The sequence below is a fragment of the Hirundo rustica genome, chromosome 8, assembly GCF_015227805.2.
Source record: "Hirundo rustica isolate bHirRus1 chromosome 8, bHirRus1.pri.v3, whole genome shotgun sequence".
NCBI lineage: Eukaryota > Metazoa > Chordata > Aves > Passeriformes > Hirundinidae > Hirundo > Hirundo rustica.
The window spans coordinates 16,678,617-16,701,601 of NC_053457.1; the positions used below are offsets into that span (position 1 = coordinate 16,678,617).

General features: G+C 59.7%; 2 protein-coding genes across 4 annotated transcripts in view; one reads left to right on the top strand and one right to left on the bottom strand.

Annotated features, from left to right (window-relative positions):
* Positions 1-182: 182 nt before the first annotated feature.
* NFKB2 (nuclear factor kappa B subunit 2) lies at positions 183-11,286 on the top strand. Of its 2 annotated transcripts, XM_040070744.2 has the most exons (24): positions 183-239; positions 3,002-3,185; positions 4,270-4,314; positions 4,671-4,749; positions 5,211-5,251; positions 5,353-5,451; positions 5,698-5,849; positions 6,461-6,567; positions 6,716-6,874; positions 6,963-7,067; positions 7,209-7,294; positions 7,420-7,558; positions 7,638-7,757; positions 7,843-8,028; positions 8,192-8,333; positions 8,446-8,560; positions 8,740-8,947; positions 9,038-9,207; positions 9,370-9,472; positions 9,586-9,815; positions 9,997-10,066; positions 10,184-10,356; positions 10,434-10,545; positions 10,641-11,286. In XM_040070744.2, exons 2-24 carry the CDS (start codon positions 3,141-3,143, stop codon positions 10,754-10,756), a joined length of 2,802 nt encoding a protein of 933 aa, XP_039926678.1. In that variant the 5' UTR covers positions 183-239; positions 3,002-3,140; the 3' UTR covers positions 10,757-11,286. The 2 variants fall into 2 exon arrangements, with proteins under 2 accessions (XP_039926678.1, XP_039926681.1); XM_040070747.2 differs by lacking the exon at positions 4,270-4,314.
* Positions 11,287-12,411: 1,125 nt separating this feature from the next.
* Positions 12,412-22,985, bottom strand: part of PSD (pleckstrin and Sec7 domain containing) — a 34,601-nt gene continuing 24,027 nt past the window's right edge. For both annotated transcript variants that reach the window (XM_040070743.2, XM_058421467.1), the window contains 7 exons: positions 17,463-17,506; positions 16,057-16,235; positions 15,209-15,279; positions 14,468-14,625; positions 14,005-14,149; positions 13,256-13,399; positions 12,412-13,001 (listed from right to left, as the gene is read on the bottom strand). In XM_040070743.2, the coding sequence (XP_039926677.1) occupies positions 12,762-13,001; positions 13,256-13,399; positions 14,005-14,149; positions 14,468-14,625; positions 15,209-15,279; positions 16,057-16,235; positions 17,463-17,506 (981 nt within the window). In that variant the 3' untranslated portion in view covers positions 12,412-12,761. The remainder of the gene's footprint in view (positions 13,002-13,255; positions 13,400-14,004; positions 14,150-14,467; positions 14,626-15,208; positions 15,280-16,056; positions 16,236-17,462; positions 17,507-22,985) is intronic.

A 22,985-nucleotide genomic window follows, 5' to 3' on the forward strand; every position in this document is an offset into this window, starting at 1 on the left:
GTCCACGCTCGGAGGACGGCCGTGAGCCCGGGGCTCGGTTCCCTGCCGCAGTGCCGGCCGGGTGGCGGATAGGCGATGTCGCCTGGAGACGCCCGTCCTTTCGGGGGTCCCCTGGCCCGCCCTCCCGCGGTCTCCGCCGGGCGGAGCCGGCTCCGGGAAGCCCCGGGAGGCGGAGTCGGGTCGGGACTTTCCCGGTACCGCGGCCGGGGCGCGGCGGCCGGGCTGAGGCCGGGGTGAAGGTAAGCGGCCGGGCCGGGTGTGGGGACTGGGGGCTGCCGGGGGGAGCGGCGGCGGGCAGGGCTCCCCGCCCAGCGGGAGAGCGGTTCCCAGGGATTGGGAGCTGAGCGGACCGCAGGTTTAAAGTTCCTGTGCTTGGGCTACCCGTCCCAGCGGAAGGGTGCCGGGCTCTCTCTCGCTCCAGCAGCTACGCCGGTCCCTGGTTGCCCCTGGGGCGTCCGTGCGGCCAGCTGGGGTAGGGGATGTTGGGAAGATCCAGGCTGGAGAGACAGTTGCTGTCTTGGAGGGGAGAGGAGACGGCAAGTGCCAGCGCCGGCGCTTACCCCCTTTTCCCTGCCGGTGGGGAAGTTCCGTGTTCTCTATGTTGCCAGTGGGTTCTGCCCCATCCTGCAGCTCTCCCTCTTTGGTCCTGAGCCCTGCCTGCGCTGGAGCAGGGCTGGCTTGCTGCCAGCTCCGAGGGGAATCGGATCCGTGTCCGCGGGCTCGGCGAGCTCTGGCCCAAATGGAGCCGTGAGCACCAGCACGGCAGTGGTACCGTGGGCAGAGTGGAAAGCGGAGAGAGTGAGAGACAGCAAACGCAGGGCTGACACTGGGAGGGGTTCTCTGAGGGCATACAGCTGGATTAATAGTTCATGACAGCAGAGGAGCTGATTTACAGGCCCTTAGAGGAGAAAACCAGAGGATCAGTGGGTGGCTGGGGTTTGCCAAAACCAACTTGATAGCCACAATGGGAGTAAAGGCATTTTACGCAGAGATATACAGATGGCTTTGGTGCTCAAAGGCAGGCTGTCAGAAGGGGAAGGCTTAGAAAGTTTTCAGGGAGAGGGGGTTTCCCTCTGCGATTCTTGCTGGTCAAGGACTTGGTTTCCAGGAAAAATCTCAGAGCAAAATCACTGTGAACGTGATATGAGAGAGACTCAGCAGCCTCTTGCCAGTAGCTGTTGGGACTCCAGGGATGAAGCAGAGCACAGGATTTGTGCGAAAAGCAAGGTCAAGTATTTAGGGCCATTGTTTGCAGGTGTTAGCAGACCCCAGGGAAATCAAAATGCGAAGGGAAGAATATGTTAGAAGAGCAGCCAGCCGAGTGGCTAGAACATATCAGCTGTACACTAGCACAGTTCAGAGCAGGGCTGCACTCCTGCTGCCTCCTGCATTTCTGGAGCACCCTTTCCCATGGCTACTAAACGCTCCTGCCTCAGATAGGCTGACTGTGTTTCCCTCCTGCCTGCAGGGCATCAGCTCTGCAAGTCAGCCGACTGTCATGGGAGGAAAGAAAATAGCACCTGCATTACTAGGTCACATTCAAGGAGCTGCAGGCGTGGAAGAATGGCTTTAACTCGCGCTGCTAGCCAAAGGCTGGCCATTAATTGAAGCGGTCTGGCTGGCACAGGGAGGCTGTGCCATCTGGCAAGGGTGCTGTGGCAGTGCTGCACTCCAGGGCAGGGAGCTGGTGCTGCTCTGGGCAGTGCCTTGCAGCTGGATTGCTGCTCTTTTCCCCTATTCCCAGCAATTCCCAGGGAATCCTTCCTGAAACCTAGGAATGTGTGGAGATGGGGAGGAATTAGCCAATTCCTGCAATTCAATCCCATGATCCAGGGCAGGTGTGTTGGGTAGCACAGAGCAGGGCAAGCTATTGATGGAGGAAGGAGAAATGTGTTTCCTTCTGGGATGTGTGGGGGATAAAAGCTGCATGTGCTACAGTCCTAGGGGAAACCCCAAGTCCTGCGGGCCAGAAAGGCATGCTGCTTGGCACAGGAGGCAGGACTTCACCTTCTCAGGGCTGAGGTTGCTTTTCCAGGAACAAGGAAGCAGGTGGTGACACCATCTCTGCTCAGCAAGCAAGGTGGGCTTCCTGCAGCACACACTGCACAAGTAAGTGTGCAGGGATATGGCTGGTAACCTCCAGAGAGAGCCAGAGCTGTGTGGGATGGGGAGACGCAGCCACGACTCCATGACATCCTTTAGTCATGCTGTTTGCTGCAACAAGTGTCCCAGCCAGCAGTGAGCAAGCTGTGAAAACCCCTCAAGAGGATATGGAGCTGATGCCGCTGCAGAAGGGGAGTTGTGCTATTCAAGGGGCACAGTCTGTTCTTACCCAGCAGCTTCAGGCCTGAGCTCCCCCACCAGGCTCAGCGGGTAGGGTAGGTGGCTGTTCCCAGCACACTGAGGAAGGTTGGTTGTCCCTTTGTTCACCTCTCTGGAAGATCTGTGCCAGCAGATGGTGGTGGCAGGATGAAGCTGTCCAGGTGGGATGATCGGTGGGATCCTAACAGCAGGCACTCCGCTGCTTCCCACAGAACCTGCAGGGGGTTGTGTCCATGTTCCTAGACCTTCAGAAGGCCCTGCAGAATGGCAGGAGGAAGGTCCCCACCTCATTTTGCACTTCTGGATCTCTGCCTTCACCTTCCTTGCACCCTCCCCTGTGCTTGCAGGTCCCACAGACCCCACATCCCAGGCTGCATGGCCACCTGGGATGCTTCTCCGTGCTTAGGTGCAGGCCAGCTGGGAAAAACCTCAGGCTTGGGGTCACAGGACAGCCCCTTTGGAAGACTTGAGTGGCTAAAAAATCTCCTTGAAAAGGCTCCGTTCAGCTTCTGAAGAATATGAGTCATGCACGGATTGAACAATCCCTTTCCTTCCCCTCTTCTCCCACACACCCAAAATCCCCTGAGTGGGACCCGCAGCAACCACTGATTCAGAAATTTATGGTATGAGGGTATCGAGGAGTCAGATACGGGTTTTTTTTTTCCTTTTCATTGGTTAGTGAGAAGAAATGTGGAGCGTGCCCGTAGGCTCTCCCCTGATCCTGCCCCTCTGCTAGAAGTCGCCGGTGGTTTTCTGTGGTCAGGCAGACCTCGACCCCAGCGGAACTCCTGTCTGTGGTACTGGCAGTCCCTGTGGCGATGCTGGGGCTGGACGGGTTGCTGAGACCAGCCTCTTCCTCCCCGGTGAGTAGGAGGGTGTGAGCCTTGTGGGCGGCAGGGAAGGGCCCCTGCTGCGGCAGTGCCTTGTTGGGGTCGGCGGGAAGCATCCAGTGCAGAGCGCTGGGGCGGTGGGAGATGCTCCCACAGGGAGCTGTGGGGCCGCCGCTTCCACTTTGAAGCCAGTGGGAAGGAGGCAATGGGAACACGGACGGCGAATCCCTCTCTCAGGCCACCTCAGCGGGAAGGATGCAGGGGCTGCCGTGTAAGTTGAAATCGGGGAGAGGGAAAGCACCCCTTTGGGTGCCTGGCAAGGGGCTGCAGACTCTGCTTCGGCTTGCAGAGTTCTGGAGAGATTCCCGTGCCCAGGGGGGAGCCAGTGGGCTAGGGCACAGCACTTTGGGGCGACTCTCGTTTGAGTCCTTAGGGGCTTGGAGACGGCATCCCGGAGCGGGAGACTCGTCCCTGTGCAGGATGGGATGGTGCGGGGCTGTACGGCGCGGCGGGTGGTTTCGGCCGTGCTGCTCTGCGGGTCCTGCTGGGGAAGGGCTGACGGCAGCGCACCGGGGACTGGCACCCGTAGCGGGACGGGCGGCCGGGGACGGCGCGGGGTAAATCCCCCCGTGCTCCCGGAGGGAAAATACGGCACATCTGGCGGCCCGGAGCTGCCAGGCAGCGCCCGGGCGAGAATGGCCCGGGGAGGCGGGAGGGAGTGCTCCGGGATTTCCAGCCCGCCCGGGGCTCCGAGTCCAAAATTCCCAGGCGAGGAGGGGACAGCCCGTCCCATTGCCCCGGGTGGCCGGAGCAGCCGGGCCGAGCAGAGCCCCGCTCCGAGCCGTGCCGGGCCGACCCTCGCGTCCCGTGTCCCGTGTGCCGTGTCCCGTGTGCCGTGTCCCGTGTGCCGTGTCCCGTGTGCCGTGTCCCCCGCCCCGTGTCCCGTGTGCCGTGTCCCGGGCCGGGTCGGGCCGTGCCCCGGCCGCGGCGGGGCGGGGCGGGCCGGTGACGCGCGGTCCCGTCATTTCCCGGCTCGGCGGGGTTTCTAGGGACTTTCCGGAGCGGCGGTGCCTTCCTGCAGCCCCGCTCCCCGCTCACCCCCCCGCTCTCCCCGCAGGCCGGCGGCCGGCCCCGCGCCGACATGGACGAGCAGTTCCCACCCGTGAGTGCGGCACGGATCGGATCGGATCGGATCGGATCGGATCGGCCCGGGGGGTGTCGCTGCCCGGTCCCTGTCCTGGCCCCAGAGCTGGGCAGGAGGCAGTGCCCGACCCCACGGGTGGGGTGGGAGGTGCGGGTCTGTGCCCGCTTCCGGGGTGGGAGGTGCGAGGGTCTGTGTCGGCCTCCAGGGTGGGCGCGGAGGGGTCTGCACCTGCCCGCCTCTCTTCCCGGGGAGGGACAGGGACCTGTGCCTGCCCCGATGGGGCTCTGTGCCAGACTGACATCACTCGCCCAGGGTAGTCGGGGGATTCCAGCCCCGACACACTCATCACACTCATTTTCCTTCCCATCACCTAGTGCCTGGATGGGATTGACTATGATGACTTCAGTTTTGGCTCCCACATGATGGAGCAGAAGGAGCCCCTGATGGAAACAGGTAAGGGCTCCTCTGGCTGTACCCTTCCAGTGGTCCCCAGCTGCAGTGGAGTTTCCCAGCTGGTTGACTCATGTCTCTTAGTTCCCAGAAGCACCACAGGCTTTGTCCTTGCTGGTCCCGCTGTGGGCTGCCTGGGAATCCCTTCCCCATGCCCCCGGGGATGGGGCTTGTTCTATCTGTCCCTGCTGCTCAGTTTACCAGGGACCGCCAGGTTGGGCTGTAACCTCTCAGGGGTCCCTGTTCCCCAAGTGACAGAGCATCCTCTGGCCCTCTTCTCTTTCTGCTACTCTGCTGCTCCCAGCTGGGCTGTGACAGCACAGGGGTTGGGGGCTCTGAGGACCCCCATGGGACAGACAGGGGTCACCTTCAGTCCTGTCCCTGTATCTCCAGCATCCTTAGTGAGAACATGCATTGTGGATATCCCATGTTTCTCATTGGTACCTCTCCTTTCTGTCCTCCAGTGGAAGGTCCCTACCTCGTCATTATCGAGCAGCCAAAGCAGGTGAGTATATCACCCAGGTAAGGACAGGTGTAACTTCACCTCTTGCTCTCATGGCATCAGGCTTTGGCCACCCTTGGCTGATCTGCTCTTTGCCTTCGCAGCGGGGTTTCCGATTCCGGTACGGCTGTGAGGGTCCTTCCCACGGGGGGCTGCCGGGGGCATCCAGTGAGAAGGGGCGCAAGACCTATCCCACTGTCAAGGTGAGCGCTGCCGTGGGAGAGGGATGGAGCAGTGTCTTCAGCCACTAGTGCAGGAGCATCAGGAGGGAGCCTTGAAGGAAGGACAGGAATTTTATAATAAGCTCTTGTGTGTCTCCTGGTGCTGGAGGGATGGGAGGGCAGCAGCAGGAGGGATGGTGGCCATGTGGAGCGATAACAGGGATTTGTAGAGAATCCTTCAGGCTCCTGGCTTGTTGTACCTGACTCCCATCTCTTTCCTCCCTGCAGATCTGTAACTACACAGGGATGGCCCGGATCGAGGTAGACCTGGTGACGCACAGCGACCCTCCCCGTGTACATGCCCACAGCCTGGTGGGCAAGCAGTGCAATGAGGCTGGCAACTGTGTCACAATCGTGGGGCCCAAGGACATGACTGCTCAGTATGTGCAAGGAGGACCCAGGGTAGCCTCTTCCCTATATGAGGTGGCTGTGGGTGCTGCCTGCAGCGTATGAGTTGGGGAGAAGATTGGGGTTAGTGCACCCTGGAGCTGGCTTTGCTGGATGAGGTCAGGCATGTATTCAGACTAGTTCATTGTTACAACTCTTTCCCCTGAGCATTTTGCCTGTCTCTGGGTTTTGACATATGCAACTTATTTTGAGCTTCTGTCCTTGAGATTCCAGCTCCCCAGCTATGCAGATGACTTTTGAAGTCAGCTTGAGTAACAGGGTTATTCTGCAACTGCTGCAGTTGCTCTTACATATGTGTCCCTGGCTCAGCTCCGTACCATTTGCATCCCTCTGGCCTTCAGTCCTCCTCGTCTTGTCTTTGACAGCCCTTGGGGCTTGTCACCTGTGGGAGCCTAGAGTTTCTGGGGCTCCTTTCCTCTCCTCTGTGGTTACTCCTCTTCTGCTGGACACACTGATTCCCTGCTGCCTGAGTGGCACTGCTCTGTGCTCAGGTCCTTGCCAGCTGCAGGAGTTATGTGCCTCTTTGGGCTTGCTGCTCCTAGCCTTGATGCTCCCAGATCCCAGCAGGTTCCCTCTTCTCCAGGTTCAGCAATCTGGGTGTGCTCCACGTCACCAAGAAGAATATGATGGAGATCATGAAGGAAAAGCTGAAGCAGCAGAAGATGCGCAACGGGAGCCGTGTGCTGACGGGTGAGGGCAGCCTGGGGACTCAATGAGCCTCGGCACCATGGGCTGACAGCTGGGGGCTGGGTTTAGCGTGGAGCTGGGGTGGGTAGGAGGGGGACCTGGAGCACTGTCCTCCCATACAGCCTGACGGTTTGTCCCCCTGCCCTGGCAGAAGTGGAGCTGCGTGAGATCGAGCTGGAGGCGAAGGAGCTGAAGAAGGTGATGGACCTGAGCATTGTGCGCTTGCGCTTCACCGCCTACCTCCGCGACAGCAGCGGGAACTTCACGCTGGCCCTCCAGCCTGTCATCTCAGACCCCATCCACGACAGCAGTGAGTGTGGGGCCGGTCCAGGAAAGGGGCGGGGCAGGAGGGGGTAAGGACTTCTGTACAGTGACTCCCAACACCTCTTGCTCTGCAGAGTCCCCCGGAGCTTCCAACCTGAAGATCTCACGGATGGATAAGACAGCAGGCTCCGTGCGGGGTGGAGATGAAGTCTACTTGCTGTGTGATAAAGTTCAGAAAGGTAAAAGCCCTTCTCTCCAGATGAAACCTGGAGGGGCTGTGGCAGGAGAGATCTGGGGCTCCTGGGTGGCCCGGGGTCTGTGTCCTTGGAGCCTGTTTGGGGCAAGGAGACAGGTGGTGCCAGTGCGACTTCTCTCCCCAGATGACATTGAGGTGCGTTTCTACGAGGATGATGAGAATGGCTGGCAGGCCTTTGGGGACTTTTCTCCTACAGATGTGCACAAGCAGGTACAGGGGAGCTGGGGAGTGTCCTGCTCTGCTTCAAGGCAGATGAATGCCCTGTGGGGTGAGGTAGCCCCATCCCCAGCTCCAGGGATGAGCAGAACCTCACGTCCATCATGTCCTGCCCACAGTATGCCATTGTCTTCCGCACACCCCCCTACCACAAGCCCAAGATCGACCGTCCTGTCACCGTCTTCCTGCAGCTGAAGCGGAAACGGGGAGGGGATGTGAGTGACTCCAAGCAGTTCACCTACTACCCGGTGGTGGAAGGTGAGCACCACCCAGGCAGGCTGGCGTGTCCCCTGCTGCTGGGCCTGCCTCTCACCCTGCTGCCCCTCTCTGCCCACAGATAAGGAAGAGGTGGAGAGGAAGCGCAAGAAAGTCCTGCCTCAGTTTCCTCAGCACTTTGGCGGTGGCTCGCACATGGGGGGGGCCGGCGGGGGGGCCGGGGGCTTTGGCTCTGGAGGAGGTGAGTGGTGATGCCTCTTCCCCCTCCCCTCTCACATGGTCTGGGGGCTCCCTTCTGCTCACCCATCCTCTGCCTTTCCCCGCAGGTGGGAACCTCAGCTTCCCGTACTCCCCTGGGCTGACCTACAACAGCATCTACTCGCCTGGCCCCCACCCAGTGGGGAGCTACCAGGGGGGAGTGCAGATGAAGGGCCCCGAGGCAGAGGGGCCTGGGAGCGACAGGAAGGCACCTGCAGAAGAGAGCACCTACTGCAAGGAGCTGCAGAAGCACGGTAGGAGGGGCTGAGCTTGAGAGAGGGCTGGGACACATCGCTCAGGAGAGGAGGCATGGACTGGGGACCTTTTGGGGTTGTGTGCTGCTCTCCACACCTGCTGGATGCAGAAGGGTGGATGAAGCTGCTGCTCCTGGAGGTGACATCCTGCTCTGCCCCCCAGCCCAGCTGTGCCAGCTGTGGATGCTGGCTCTAGCCCGTCGCAATGCCCATGCCCTGCTCGACTACTCTGTCACCGCCGACCCCCGCATGCTGCTGGCAGTCCAGAGGCACCTGGCCGCGTCACAGGATGAGAACGGAGACACGTGAGTGCACGAGGGGTTTGTCTGTCAGAGCCACTGTGGAGGCTCTGAGGGCAACAGGGAGTGCCTGGAGAAGCACAGAGCTGACCTAGGGACCATCCGACTCTCTATACAGGCCTTTGCACCTCGCTATTATCCATGAACAGACGGCTGTCATCAAGCAGCTGATCGACGTCATTGTTAGCATCCCCAGCCAGCAGATCATCAACATCTCCAATAACCTGCAACAGGTACGTGTTCTTCATGGGACGGTTCTCCTCTACCTGGAAGTTGTTCCTCACTTGTACTTTCCAACCCCTGGCTGAGGGGAGGCTGCAGATCTGAATATGTTGCAGCTACTGGAGAGAATGGTGGTGCAGGACATGGCTCTTCTTGTGAGCGCTGCTGAGCATGTGCTGCTGTCCTGCAGACACCACTGCATCTGGCAGTCATCACCAAGCAGCCCCAAGTGGTCCAGCTCCTGCTGCAAGCCCGCGCCGACCCGACCTTGCTGGACCGCTACGGCAATTCCCTGCTGCACCTGGCACTCCAGGCTGGCGATGAAGAGATGCTGAGGACGCTGCTGGCTCACCTGGGCTCAGCTGCCCCTTACCTGCTCCGCCTGCCCAATTTCCATGGTGAGTGTGGCTCAGGGACAGTGGGCAGGACCTCAGTGGTGCCATCATGGGCTTGGCCAGAAGGCTGCTGAGCCTGTCTCCATCTTGCAGGCCTCCTGCCTGTGCATTTGGCTGTGAAGGCAAAGAGTTTGGCTTGCCTGGACCTGCTTGTCAGGACGGGAGCAGATGTGAATGCAGTGGAGAGGCAAAGTGGGAGGACCCCACTGCACCTGGCTGTGGAGATGGAGAACCTGAACATGGCCACCCACCTGGTGAAGAAGGTATGGAGTGGCTGGTGTAGTGGTGGCCGTGGGATAGGGATGGGGTGCAGCCTCCTACAGGCTCACGGCAGAAGTGGGGGCTCCCCTGATGCCTTGGGGTGACAGGGTGAAGGAGGAGCAGTGCCCAGGCAGCCCATCCTCATGGCCTCACACCTTTCTTAGCTGGGAGCAGACATCAACAGCCGGACTTTCGCCGGGAACACCCCCCTGCACTTGGCTGCTGGCCTGGGCTCCCCCACCCTCACCAAACTGCTCCTTAAAGCTGGTAAGGCACTGCTCTTCCTCCTTCCCTCCCCTTAGGTCTGGCTGCCTGTGCTGGGTGGTGCCAGGCACAAGGTCAGACCCCTGGGCCCGGCTCATGCCACCCTTTCCTGACAGGGGCAGACGTTTTGTGTGAGAACGATGAGCCCATGAGCCTGTCCTCATCAGAGGCCAGTAGTGACACAGACACCGACCCTGAGGAGCAGGAGCTGGCCATGGATCTGGGGGAGCCAGCCCTGGCTGCAGAGCACAGTACCAACTCCAAGCTCTCCACACAGGGGCACTGGCAGGCAGGGCACAGGCAGCGCCGCTGCCACACGTCCCTGGACCTGACTCGGAGCCAGAAGGTGTGTGGCACAGCGGGACAAACTCGCTGGGAGTGTTTCTGTGCAGGTCATGGCATGGTTGGGGCAGGGTTCCAGGAGATGCTCCTGTGCTCCTCCGTGTCCTGCAGAGATCCAAGGTGCGAGGAGGCAGTGGGGGATGTGGGCAGTGCTTTGGAAGGTTGACATCCGTGTCTGTCTGCAGGTGCGGGAGATCCTGCTGCAGGCCTCCCAGCAGGGGCCTGAGGCAGAACTGCCCACTGCCCCCCAGCCAGGTGAGCAGCCCCTTCCCCCCCCACCCCCTCCCAGCTCAAAAGCACCATACAGGCAGGGTGACGTCCTCCCGGCAGCAAGGATGGGCAGCCTGTGATGGGGACACCTCTTCCACACAGGTAAGGTCCTGTCACTGGACAGTGAGGCACTGCAGGGGCTGGAGCAGCTGCTGAACCAGGACTGCAGTGGGTCAGACTGGATCGAGCTGGCCAAACGCCTGGGGCTGTGCAGCCTCGTGGAGACCTACAAGGACACGCCCTCACCCAGCGTCAGCCTCCTGCGCAGTTACGAGGTCAGTGCCTCTTTGGGGCGCCTCTGTCCCCCTTGTCCATCTGGCCATCGGCCCTACTCGATGCCCTCTCTCCACAGCTGGCAGGTGGCAGCCTGGGGGGACTGCTGGAGGCACTGGACTCCATGGGGCTCCACAACGCTGTGAGGATGCTCCACAAAACGGAGGCACTGGAGAAGCTGCAAAGCACAGGTGCAGAGAGCGAGGGCTGGCGCTGGTGGGCGAGGCGGGTCTCTGCTGCCCCGCTGTTGCCCCATCGGTAAGAGCACCTGGGGTTTGTTTTGCAGAGCTGAAGGAAGACAGTGCCTACGGCAGTGAGTCGGTGGAGGAGGAGCAGGCGCCCACATTAGCCCTGAAGCCAGGGGGTGAGCTGCCTCCCAGCCAGCAGCCACAGGTGCACTGAGGAGGCAGCCAGCAGCTCCTGTGACCACACAGGGAGCTGCAGTGCCCTCTGCCTTGCCCACACAAGTGCCTTCTGGACTTGGGATCCAGCTGCCTGGACTCAGGGGGATGGGATGCAGCTGGCTCCTGCCCATCTCTGCTCTTATTTAATGGTCCCTCTTCTGAATAAAAGGACACAGGTTTCATTAGTCTTTGCCCTCCCTCTCTCCAGCCCCAGCCGTGAGCTGGGCACTAACCCTCCTGAACCCTGCCTGGCTCTGGAAGTCTGGTGGCAGGGAGACAGCTGCCAGCCCCTCCTCAGCATCCCTTGGTGTTGGGGCTGTCACCAGCCATGGGGAAGAAACCACAGCACACCCAAGAAGTGAAGAGTGAGTTTTACTTCAGTAAGTGAGAGAAGAAGCTGTACAAAGGTGTTTTTAACCCCCCCTACCCCCCAAGCCACCTGGGGCAAGGGTGGATTTTTTTTTTTTTTTTTTTTTTTTTTTTTTTTTGCAATAGACTGAAAAGAGCAGAATAAAAAGTTTTGACACATTCGCAAAGTCAGTGCTGAAACCAGCCAGGTCTCAGGCAGCTGAGAACTGCATGTGTGCCAGCCCCTGCTCACAGCCCTTCACTGTACCTGGACTCCTTTCTGGAAAATCCTGCAGCCGTGCTCCATCAGTTGCACCTTGCTGTGGATAGGCATCCTTCAGCCCACTCTGGAGTGGTGAGAGCTGCCCCAGCCTGCCCTTCACCTTGGCAAGGAGGGAGCCCCTTGCTGAGGAAGGGGCTGCACCACTGCTGCTGCAGCACAAGGACTGCAGCACTGCAGACCAGGCTTTGCTGGCAGCATCTGAGGCCCCAGCCATGCATTGGAAAAGAGATGGGAAGGAAAGCTGGCTCCAGCTTGTGCTGGACCCATAGGGCAGGGGGACCCCCATATCAACCCTGGCTCCGGGGGTCACCAGCCCACGGGGAGTACTTACACACTGCTGCCCACCACGCCCTGGCTACGATGCTCACACCCTGGTTGCTGCACACAGGGCCAGTCCAAGCTGCCAGCAGTGGGGGTGGAAAATGGGGTCATGAAGCACCGGTGCATCAGCCTCCCATGCAGCCACACGTGCAGCAACGGGTGCTGCCATCTCAAGGCTGCCTCCTTGGTACTGGCAGCCACAGGGCTGTCTCCCCGAAGGGTTGCTGGTGCTGAAGTGGAGCTGGGGAGCAGGCAGCAGCAGTACACACAGTAGACCATGCTCAGCTTGCTGCAGGGTGGGGGCGTGGGGAGCTGGCTCGCTCCCTGAGTCCTTTTAAAAACCTCTTTCCCCTAGAGTGCAGTGCCTACAAGATATGGCTGGGTTTGTGGTTTTGTTTTTTTTTAAACAGTTCCCAAAAAGCATCAAAAGTAGCCCCCCAAAAAAACCTCCCTGGTGGTCAGCTCGATCTGGTACTAAAAAGTGCAAAACTGTATCACAAAAACTGTTCAAAAGTTGTAAGAAAGCGGGGAGGGTGCAGAGGTGATTGAGGCGGCAGGGAAGGGACCAGGTGCTGTTGTCCCGGCTTCCTTGGCCACCAGCCCCAGGAGAGGGGACAGTCTAGGGCTGGCCCCCTCCCGTCTACCCCCATGGCACGCTGCTGGCTTTGTTTTTCTGCATTTGTCATTTTTTTTTTTTTTAAGCCATTGAAGAATTGAGCCCAGCGGATAGGTTTCAGTTGCTCCCTCTCCCCAGGGCAGCAAGAGCAGGTCCTGCAGCCAAGTGCAGGACAAGGAGGGGCAGGAACAAGTCTCACGGGGTCAGGCAGCTCCTGCAGGCGAGGACTGGGGACTGTCCTGCTCTGCCACTGTCTCCAGTGGAGGGGCCACGGCCCTGCATGGCTGGTGCTGGCGGCTGAGTAGGGCTGTCACCCGCTCCAGCTTGTGCCGCAGACAGACGGACACATGCAGGGTCTCGGCAGGCACGCGGCCTCAACCCCTGTGCCGGGGGAGCGGGAACAGAGCTGCAGTGCAGGCAGCTGAGGCCCCACACTTACGGCTTCTGGGGGTGGCCTGCGGGCTGGCGGCCAGCGCGCTCTGAGACGTTGCGCTTCACCTTGGTGGTCGTGCTGGAGGGCTCTGCGTTGAGTGAGGGGCTGGAGCGGGACTTTTTCAGGCCATCGTCCTCCCCACCCGCTGTGTCAAAGAGGGTGGACTCAAATGCTGCCAGGTCCTCGGAGCCAGCCTTCAGCTTGGCCCGCAGCAGCATGGCATAGGTGCCATAGCGCGATTTCTGAGGAGCACAGTGCAGCAGAGAGAGAGGTTGGCAAGCTGGGTACTGTCTTACGGCCAGCATCCCTGCAGGCGGGGATGCTCGTGCTCCCTCCAACCCAGCCAGCGTCCCGGGGCACAGGAATGCTCGTGGTCCTAAACCACGGCAGTGGCAGTGTAATTCAGCTGATGGGACGGGTTGGTCCCATCGCTGAGGACGGCCAAACAGGTAGGGGCAGAGGGCCTGAGGGCAGAGGGGGGCATCTTCCAGCTCACCTCAAATTCCAGGTACTCTTCTTTTTGCTTTAGCTCCTCATACTCCTTGCCTTTCACCTTCTTCTCAGGCAGTGAGGAACGATGCTCCAGCAGCTCCGCTGACATTGTCTTGAACTTGGTCTCGTGGTTCTTCACCTGCTCCTCCTGGGGAAGGGTGGCACTATGTCAGTGACCTGCTCTGTCCCCTGGTAGTTTGAGCTGGCTGGGGACAGAACAGGTTTACCCCTTCTAGAAGCAGCCAGGATCTCAGCTTCTGCTGCTGGGTTTGATTTTTTTTTTTTTAATGGCAGGCAAAATCAAAGGCTCTTGGGGGCAATCTGCTCTCATCTCATTGGGGGGCTGACTGCAGTCTTAAAGCAGAAGAATTTAATCTCTCTAAAACTAGGCTGGTGATTTTTTTAAATCCTTTCTGCTCTATGAATAACTGCTCTGGTATGCACGAGTGCCAGCTAATCCCCCAAGTCAGTTGCCTTTCAAGGTCCCTGGCAGGACCTTGCAAGCCGTGATGTGGGACCACTTTCTCCTCCATGCTCTGATCATCACCTGACTCCAGCCCCACTGGCAGGAACAAAACCTCACTGTCTGCCCCCAGTCTCAGTACGCCTTTTCTCGTTTCCCCCTCGGCCCTTCAGCTCTCTGGGGAGGCAGCTGGGTACACGGCACTACACAGATCCCTCCACAGGGGAATGTGCCGCTGGCAGATCAGGGGTTTGTCCCGGGCTCACCGCTGCCCCCACACTGGGGCCCACCTGAGACAGCCTGGTGCAGGAGCTGGGCAGCAGCGGGCGGCTGAACTTCTTCTGGGAGCCGATGGCTGCGGGGAAGGGGGGAGCAGAGAACATGGCCGCCACCACGTTGATGCGTGTGATCCACGAGTGCATCTGTTCAGGGTTCCTGAGAAAAAAGGCCAAAATACAGATGGGCTATCTTTGTCAAAGACAAAGGGATCTGCTCCGCAGACAAGGCCTGAGTCCCCCCAAGCCTGGCCCTGGCATCTGGGACTCTACCCACAGCTAACCGGAACCCGGCAGGGTAGGAAAAAGAGGAGCTGGGCAAAGCTCGGCACTGACACCAGGTACTTCTCCTTCCAGAAAGGGCCAGGACAGGAGACAGCAAGGTGGCCCTAAGCCCCATCCCACCCTACACCCAAGTCAGTCAGGGGAGCTTCTGTGCCCCAGCATGGGGTCCAGTCAGGCATCCTGAAGGACTCACTGTGCTTGGAAAAGGAAGACCCTCCAGTCAGCTGTCCTGAGGTAGAAGACATTGGGTCGCTTGCTGTAGTCAGATGCCCGCGTGGCAAGCGAATGGTGGATGCTAATAGCATTCTTCAGTTCTTCTTCTGCCAGTGCCTTCCCTGGCTTATACTCCTCCTGCAAACCATGGGGTGTTTCAGAGCCAGCTCAGGGATGCACACCACCATGAGTCAGTTCTATGAGGTTTCAGGAACTGCAGAGTAGTGCTGGCTGTGGCAGGGCTTGGAGACCACCCTCCACCAGGCAGCTGCGGACTCTGCTTCCAGCTCAGGCTATACCCTTGGAGAGAGGCTGCACAATCCACACACATTGGCTTGGCAACAGCACAGGGGCCTGTTCCTCACTGCTCCCAGTTCCCCATGTCCGTGCCTGCAGGGAACTGGATGTGCAGCCCAACCCTCCATTCAGGGGAAAGGCCCTGATGTCCCTCTCTTCCCAGCCAAGCCCCCTGCACGCAGTGCTCTCAGTTAGCAGCACCTTTCACTGCCCAAGCTGTACCCAAGCACCCTGGAAACAGGGATGCCACCAGGTCCCCAAGCAACAGCTCAGGCATGCAGGCTGCTGAGTCTGCTTAGGCCAGGCTTTGCAACGCTGCGTGCTGCAGGCCCTCTCTCAGTGCTGTGGAGAATGCTGTGACCCACTCTCTGGACTGGGGACAATCCCTCTCCCCGGTGTGGATGTGGCTGCTCCTGCTGCCTACCTTCTGCAGGTAGAGAATCATTCCCTTCAGGATGGCGTGGAAAGGCTTCCAGCCGCGCTTCCCTCGGGGTGCTGCCAGGGAGGAGAGAGCAGCTCAGACAGCAGCCTCAGCACTGAGCGGGGGGAAGAGCCGCCCCCCCACCCTCTTCCAGCCTGCCCTGCCACAACGCACGTCACCCCACCCCCGGGACGGGCAGCACGCCAGGACCGTCCCTGCGCACCTGAGCCCGTGCAGGCCGCGTGGCTGGCAGATGGTGCTGCTGGCAGGGGGCTGCTGCTGCCTCCCGCGGCCAGCGCTCCCCCCTGTGCCCCCCTGTGCCCCCCAGCGCTCCCCGCCTCGCTGCTTGTGCTCGGCTTCGCCACGGCCTCCGTGCTCGGGCACGGGGACAAGGCAGTGCCGCCTGCCAGGTAATGCCGGCTTTGAAGGGCAGCTGCATCTAATCACACCGAGGCAGCATTAGATGGCCAGGGCTTAGGAGGGATTTTATGGGGAATACGGTGAACGTGCTCAACCAGCTGCAGCCCGCTGTGAGCCCTGTCTATCGCATCGCAGGATGCTTCCCTTCATCCACACACTCTTGTGGCAGGGTTGCAACCCCGAGACAACCCCACCACCCTGCCTGCCCCTTTCTCAGCTCTGTGGGCAGGGAGAGGCTTTCCAGCTCCCCAGCTTGAGGGCTGAATTATGCCTGGCACAGCCAGCCAGACAGGGCGGCTGATGCTGGAGGCTGGCACGAAGCTACAGACAGACATCACATAGTGACTCCTGCCCTGCTTCCCATTCATTTCTGGAGTTCACTGGTGCCACCTTGCCCCAAGTGCCCCCCCGTGGGCTCCCCAGGCACCTACTTTTCTTGCAGTCGGGATCAGCGTGGATCTTGCGGACTAACAGCCCGTGCTTGTAAGTGGCAATGCTGGAGTCCTGGGAGAAGTCCAGAAAGGGGTTACTGCAGCTGCTGATGCGCTTGATGGACTTTGGGTTGGGATCTGCCAGCTCCGAGAGGGACTTTCTCAGCTCCTCCTCATCTCTGCCAATCAGATTTGGGTGAGGAAAGAGTTCGTTACCTTTCTGGGGACAGCAAATACCAAGTTCCCCACTGGTCGGTGCCACTTTTAGGCCTGGCTTCTGAAAGGGAAACTGTTGGGAAGGATGAAGCCAGAAAGCCCTATTCTACAGGAAACTAGGAGCAGCAGGCCAGGATGAGCAGTCTTCCATCAGCACAGGTGAGCATCCCAAATCTAGCCATGCTCATGTGCCCCTGTATCTCTAGACTGCTGAGGTGCTGCCTGGTCCCTTGACCAACAAGACATTTGGCTTTTTCTGCTGATTCAGGATGGGACCCCTGCCTGCCCCAGGGAATGAGAAGCCTTTTTTTGGGCAGGGGTGCAACAGATGCCAGCCAGGAGTGATGGAGGAGCAGTACCCCAAGGCTTAGCACTACGACAGCCCCCCAGCCCACGGCATACAGGCTCACAGGTCCGCAGCTGGTAGGAAGGAGGGTACAGAGTGGACTGTCCCCACAAGGAGACACCCAGGCTCTGGTCCCCCCATTTTAAGGGTGGCAGCCAGGCCACAGTGCCCAGAGCCAGAGGCAAAGGGGTGCAGGGAGACTGTTGTGGGAAGGCTTTGGGCAGTACCATCCCAAGGCAGGAGCAGGTGTGGGCAGGATCATCGGGTCACGGCCCCTCACTATGGGCAGGCTGCACCGGTGCCACTCCCCCCGCCCGCAGGAAGATGTGGGAGCCCAAAGCCGCTGTCTCCTCACTCCCTCAGCTGCTAATTAAACCCCTCAGCATCTGCCGGCGTCTCCATGGCAGCGGTCGAGCACATCGCTCAGCGCTGGGTAGCACCGGGCTGATTAATCCCTGCAGCGCAGGCGCTGCCACTCCTGCTGCTGGAGATGGCAGCTGTGGGCGAAGGTGCAGGCACCCTGTGGGGCCCCGGCACAGCCACAGCCCCTCCAGAGCCGTCTGTTCCCACCCCGGGCACAGCCTCAAAGGCGCAAACCCGGGCCAAAGGTGCAAGAAGCCAACCTCAGGGGTCATTCCCCCAGCACGCTGGAGAAGGGGCTCCATGGCACTGCTGAGGGTACATGGCCTGCGTCCCAGCCCATCCCATCCCAAGCTCCCTCTCCTTCCCTCATCCTCGCAGGGGCACCTGCCCTGCAGCATCATGGTTTGTGTGGCCTCTGGGGCTGGGTGGATTCACTGCCCACCCAGCAGCATGCAGCAGCATCCCCCACAGGAGAACTTACATGGCCCACTGCAGCTTCTCGTTCTTGATGGAGCCATACAGTGCCTGCAGAGAGAAGAGTGGGGGGTCAGCAGGAGAGCGGTGCCAGGCTGGGGGGCTGCTCCACGGAACAGAGGAGGCATGTCAGACTGGCTCAGGGACACTGGAAGTTAAGGGAATCCCAAGTCAGTTCCGGTTCAGCCCTCTCCTGGATAGGCTGACCTTGATTTAAGGTTACAGAAACCTTGTCCTGGGGACCACAGAATCTGCAAACACCCCCCACACCCCAAAGAAATGCTGGGGATGGCCCTGGCATTCTGCCCTCTCCTTCCCTCTGTCTCTACCTGCCCGTGACAGTGCCACAGTGTGTCACGGCAGCATAATGGTGAGGCACACCTAACATTTCCAAGCGCTTGGGAGAGCTGTTTCTCCCTGTTCCAAGGTGTTCCAGGCTGGTAAAAATCACAGCCTTCAGGAGGCCTGAGCCCAAGGAAAGCAAGCTTTTGGGACAGACTTCATTGGTGCATGCCCTCACTCTGCTCAGTGGAACCTCAGCCTGCTCCAGGGCCTCCAGAAGCTCCATGCCACAAGAGACCACAGCCACCAACTTCACTGCAGTCAGCCCCCCACCCTGGGCTGGCAGAGACCAGCTCATGGCAGCACCCAGCACTCCCCAGCAACGCATTGCTCCCACAGGAGCACACCTTGTGAGAGACTTCAGCGCGGTGCTGGCCCTGCACTGGCACAGACCCTGGCATGCTGCCCTTCATGAGGCCCTCAGAGGACCTCGTTCCCTTGGCTGGTCAAGGCAGCTGCTTGGAGTGGCTGTGGCCTGTCTTTACCCCCTCCCCAGCACCCCCAAACACTTTTCCCTCCTTGGAGACCCAAACACCACCCATCTGAGCAAGGCAGGGTCTGCTGCCTGTATTTCTGCACAGGAACAAGCTAAGCCTGCCTGCAGCAGGATACTCAAGGGCCTCACTCCCAAGTGTTTGTCCAGTTTGAGCTGGATGGAAGCCAGCAGCGCTCAGCACAGCTCTGCAGTCAGGGAGGCTCCAGTGAAGGTTTCAATACAGTGCTCACAGAGGGCTTCAGAGCAAGATCTGGAAGGCATCATCCTTGGAGGAAAATAATCGAGGCTTGCACAGGCTGTTCATGCAGCTGTCAACATCCATCACTGGGCCGAAGACTGCTGCTGAGAAATCTTGCTGGTGGCTGAGAAAGTACAGCTGGAGGCGTGCAGGGGCCCAGGAATGCTGGCCAGCAGACAGGCCCCAGTGGTGTCTGGGGAAGGGACATCCATCATTCCCAAGAGGGGCAGCAGCCAGGATGGAGCAGGAACCCAGCTCCTCCTCACTTTCTTGTCGGGGAAATGCTGGCACAGCACCAGCTTGTTTCTCAGAGGAGGGAAAGGATTGTCTCAATCTAGCAGGCAGAAAGTAGGGTGCAGGTCTCTCCTGGGAAGCCAGGAGATCTATAAAGCAGTAACGGCCTCAGCCTGAGAGAAAATTTGATCCCAGACCCATTCATGCAGTCCCAGTGCCAGAGGGGCAGGATGCTAAATTGTGAGCAAGAGGTATCCACCAGTGGGCTGGCAGCAAGGCAGCCAGAGGAGCAAAGAGACTTAGAGAAGAATCTGGGAGGAAAAAAAGCAATCCAAAGCCCTGCAGAACATAATCTGGGAGCAGAGCGGGGGGATAAGCAGGATCTCAGAGCAATGTAGTTGATAAGAGGTCTCTATGGGAAACAGAAGGGAAGGGATCTTATTCACTGCCGGGGATGCAGCTGAAAAATGCTGAGAACCAACAGACACAAAAAGGAGACTAAAAAAATGACACAGAGTAGTGGGCACTGGAAGCGGCAGAAAAGCACCTCAGGATGAGCAGGGAGAATGGCACGCGTGGCTTAGATTCCACCTGGCTCATTGGTGATACACAGAAGAGTCATCTTCCTGCCCCAAGGAAAGGAGATGTGAGCCATCTGAGCAGGGATTTTGGATGGCTGGAAAAGACCCCAGCCCCTTGCAGGGCTTTTGGGGGGATTGCTGCTAAATGGTGAGTGAATGAGCCAATAGAAGAAGATGCTCAAGGAGTAATTTGGGATGGCACAGTGCTGGATAACAGCCTGCGTTACAAAAACCTGGGCTCGGGGACTCTCGGTGAATACTTCAAGAACTGAGTGCCTTATGGCTACAAAAGGCTCCAGCTGCCCTGCTACAGGCCCCAACAGCATCCCACCAAGCCCATTTCAAGCAGGGGCTGCCAAGTACCCCACCTCAGGGACAGGAAGGAAGGGCTGCTCAACACTCCTGTGTGAGAGGCAAACAGGAAAACTGTGGGATTGAGAGGGCAACATGAAGCTTTACATCTACACTTAAAACCTGCCAAAATTCTGCTTGGCTAAACACCGGCCCCAACCAAGACCAATCTCAGGTACAAAGCTGGTGGACTCAGCTCAAGTCCTAACTGAGGATATGCATTCCAGCCACAAAACCCACCCTGCTGTTCTGGTCCCGTAGCAGAGCCACAGCCTGTCAGTCCACAAAATTCTGGGCTCTTTGGTGCACAGCTCATTTCTGCTGGGGAAGCGCAGGTGACGCACGTTCCTGAAGCCTAACTCACAATCACGTCAGCAGAGACCAGAGACGCCAGATTCATCTCTCAGCAGGTCCCTCTCTCCAGACTCTCTTTGCTCCGTGGATTCATTTCCCCTGGGCCAAAAGTACAGCAACTCTTTGGCATCTCTGAGCTCGCAAGTACTACCCAAGAGAAAGCTGGGCACCGGCCACATGCTGCTATGGATGACAGCCCCAAGCATGGTTGGGGTTTTTTGCCATCGCTGGGTTATGAGCTCACTGTTGCAGCATGTCAGACCAATCAGCCAGCTCGGCCCTAGACATGCGCAACGCTAAAGAGACCCAGGAATGTACCGTCCCAGTGGGATTTCTAACTGAATCAACATCTTTCTTTGGTGCTTTCCCTCCCAAAAGTAGGCTGAGAGGCTGTCCATGAGTCCTGCTCTACCAAACGTCTCAAGGACAGTTGAGAGGCTGCACTGGCAAGAGGCAGATGGCACTGATGTTCCAGCCCCGCCACAGGACCAGCCCTGCTGGGGACAGCCTACATAAGCAGAGGAGGGAGAAGACCCCCGCCTTCAGCTCCTCAGCTCAGATCAGACCAGAGGCAAGATCCAGTGATGGGTCTGGAGCTGAGCAACAAGCTGGCCTGAACAGCTTTGGCACGGGACTGTAATGAGGGCAGGAGCCCAGCACTCAAGTAACAGATGAAGGTTGAGGCAGGAATTTCAGCATCTGGATGAGGGTTTTAACCCTTTCTGGAGTGCCTCTTTTATGCATCGTAACTCTTATGGACACAACCCCTTTCCAGTCTGCTAGCTCCTCTACTAAACACAGTGCTCAGCTCTCCATGCAGCAGGACGCCCTGGGCATACCAAGGCTCCCCTTCCTTTTGTCAGCCCTGCGACCAGCCATGGGTTCATGACATTCAAGACAGACTTCACAGCCACCAAGCACCCTCCCTGCAGTCATTCTACCTCCCTCTGTGACGGACAGCATTTAAATATGAAAGCTCAATTATTGTCTGTTCCCAGCCTTTCCTTAGCAAATTACCTTTGGCTTCACCTAGCCACGAAGCTCTGTGAGGGCCCCCAGGCACGCAGATGCCCCAGCTGCACAGATCTGAACAGCAGGGTCAGATCAGGGCTGGATATCAGATGGAACTGCACCTATGTCACGTCCCTAACTCACCTTGGCAGCCCACCCCCCTCCCTGCACCTCCACAGTATACCCAACCCATGCTCAAGAACAACTCATCACCTGGCACATAGCAGCCCTGCTGTGTACACCGCCGTGTCCCTCCTACCCTCCCCTCCGCTGCAGAGGGGCTCCTGTGTGCACACAGCGCAGACTGACTTGGAGACAGACTTTTTTCCCGTAGAATGGGCTGCCACGGGGACATTGTCCTGTGCATCACCTTCCACCCTGCTGCAGTCATGAGCGGCAGCAGGTGACAGCTACCTATCCCGGCCCCACACTTTTGACTCAGTAACATTGTAAGCTGCATCAACCTCTTTCAAAATATTTAAACCAGTCCTTGCCCAGGCAAAGCATCACCCCCAGGACGGCAGACCCTTTCCAGAGCAGCCCCACAGCGCGGGAAGCGGCCGAGCATCTCACAACTGCATGTTTCCATCCGAGTGCGTCACAAGTTAATGCTGCCCCCAGACCGTACTGCGCTATGACAGCACCGCGGCTTGGCACGGCCCCGACGGCCCCGTCGGGCTGGTTTTGGCCACGGGGGCAGCCCAAGTAGCTCTGGGGTAACCCTGACTGCTCTGCCCCAGGCTGCCTGCGAGGACGGGGTCGGTGTGGGCTCTTCTCCCTCTACTACACCGGAGACAGGCAGCCGACCGAGGCACGACGCGCCCAGAGACAGCCCGTTCGCTTCTTCCCACCTAGGACCGATGAGCACCAGCCGAACACCCAAAAGGAACGCCGGCTCACAGCGAGCAAGCTCCTGGCAGTAAAAAGCCCTTTTTCGTTCAGGCAGCCACTCCTTCCTCTCAAACTCGGCTCGGCTGGGAACCGAGGCTGCGGCCATCCCTCCGCGTTGCCTTGCGGCTCTCCCCGACGCTCAGGAGGGTGCCAGTCTGCCCCGGCTGGGCTGGCCAGGGCACGGCGCAGTGCAACCCCTGGCAGAGAGCCCGCAGAGCCTGTCACTTACGCTAAGCCGTAGGGCAGGTCCCAGCGGTACGGCTCTGTCCTGGATTCCTCTCGCAGTGATGTTTTCGAGCAAGCGCCGCTGCCAAGACCATGGTAAGCGGCGCAATGTCACCCAGGTCTTGTCGCGCTCCCGCCACCCCCGTGATGGGGGTGAGATGGCGGGGGGGAAAAAATCCAGGGCTGGGGACGGGGACCCTCGGGCGGAGGGGGCATGGCGGAGACCCCGCTCCGCAGAAAGCAGGCAGGAAAGAGAGATGGGGCTGGCTGCTCGCTACATCCATACCAGGGCTGAGGCTCTTGCAGCGGGCGGGACGGCGACTGTCCGGGCACATTCACCCGCCCATGTCCCCGCCGGGGCGCGGGGCGCTGCGCATCCCCCCGCGGCGGCCCCCGCTCCCCCGACCCGCCGCTTACCGGCTTCTTCTTGCGGCGGCTCTGGATGCGGCTGACCACCAGGTCGGTGTAGAGCACCGGCTTGAGGGTGCGGGAGCGCTGGGGCCAGCCGTAGCAGAAGGTCTCCACGCCGCGGTAGTTGCGCCCGTAGCGCACCGAGCACATGGAGCGGGACCGCATGCGCCCCGCGCTGCTGTTGATGCTGTTGACGCCGATCATCCTGCCGCCGGCGGCGAGGGGCCGGCGGGGCGCCCGGCGAGGAGCCCAGCGCGGCCCTGCCCTGCCCTGCCCGCCGCGGCCGCTCCGCCGCCGCCGCCGCCTGTTGAAGCGGGGCCGGGCCGGGCCGGGCTCGGCGGCGGCTCCGACAGGGGCGGGGCCGCCCCGCCCCGCCCCGCCCGCCGCAGCCAATGG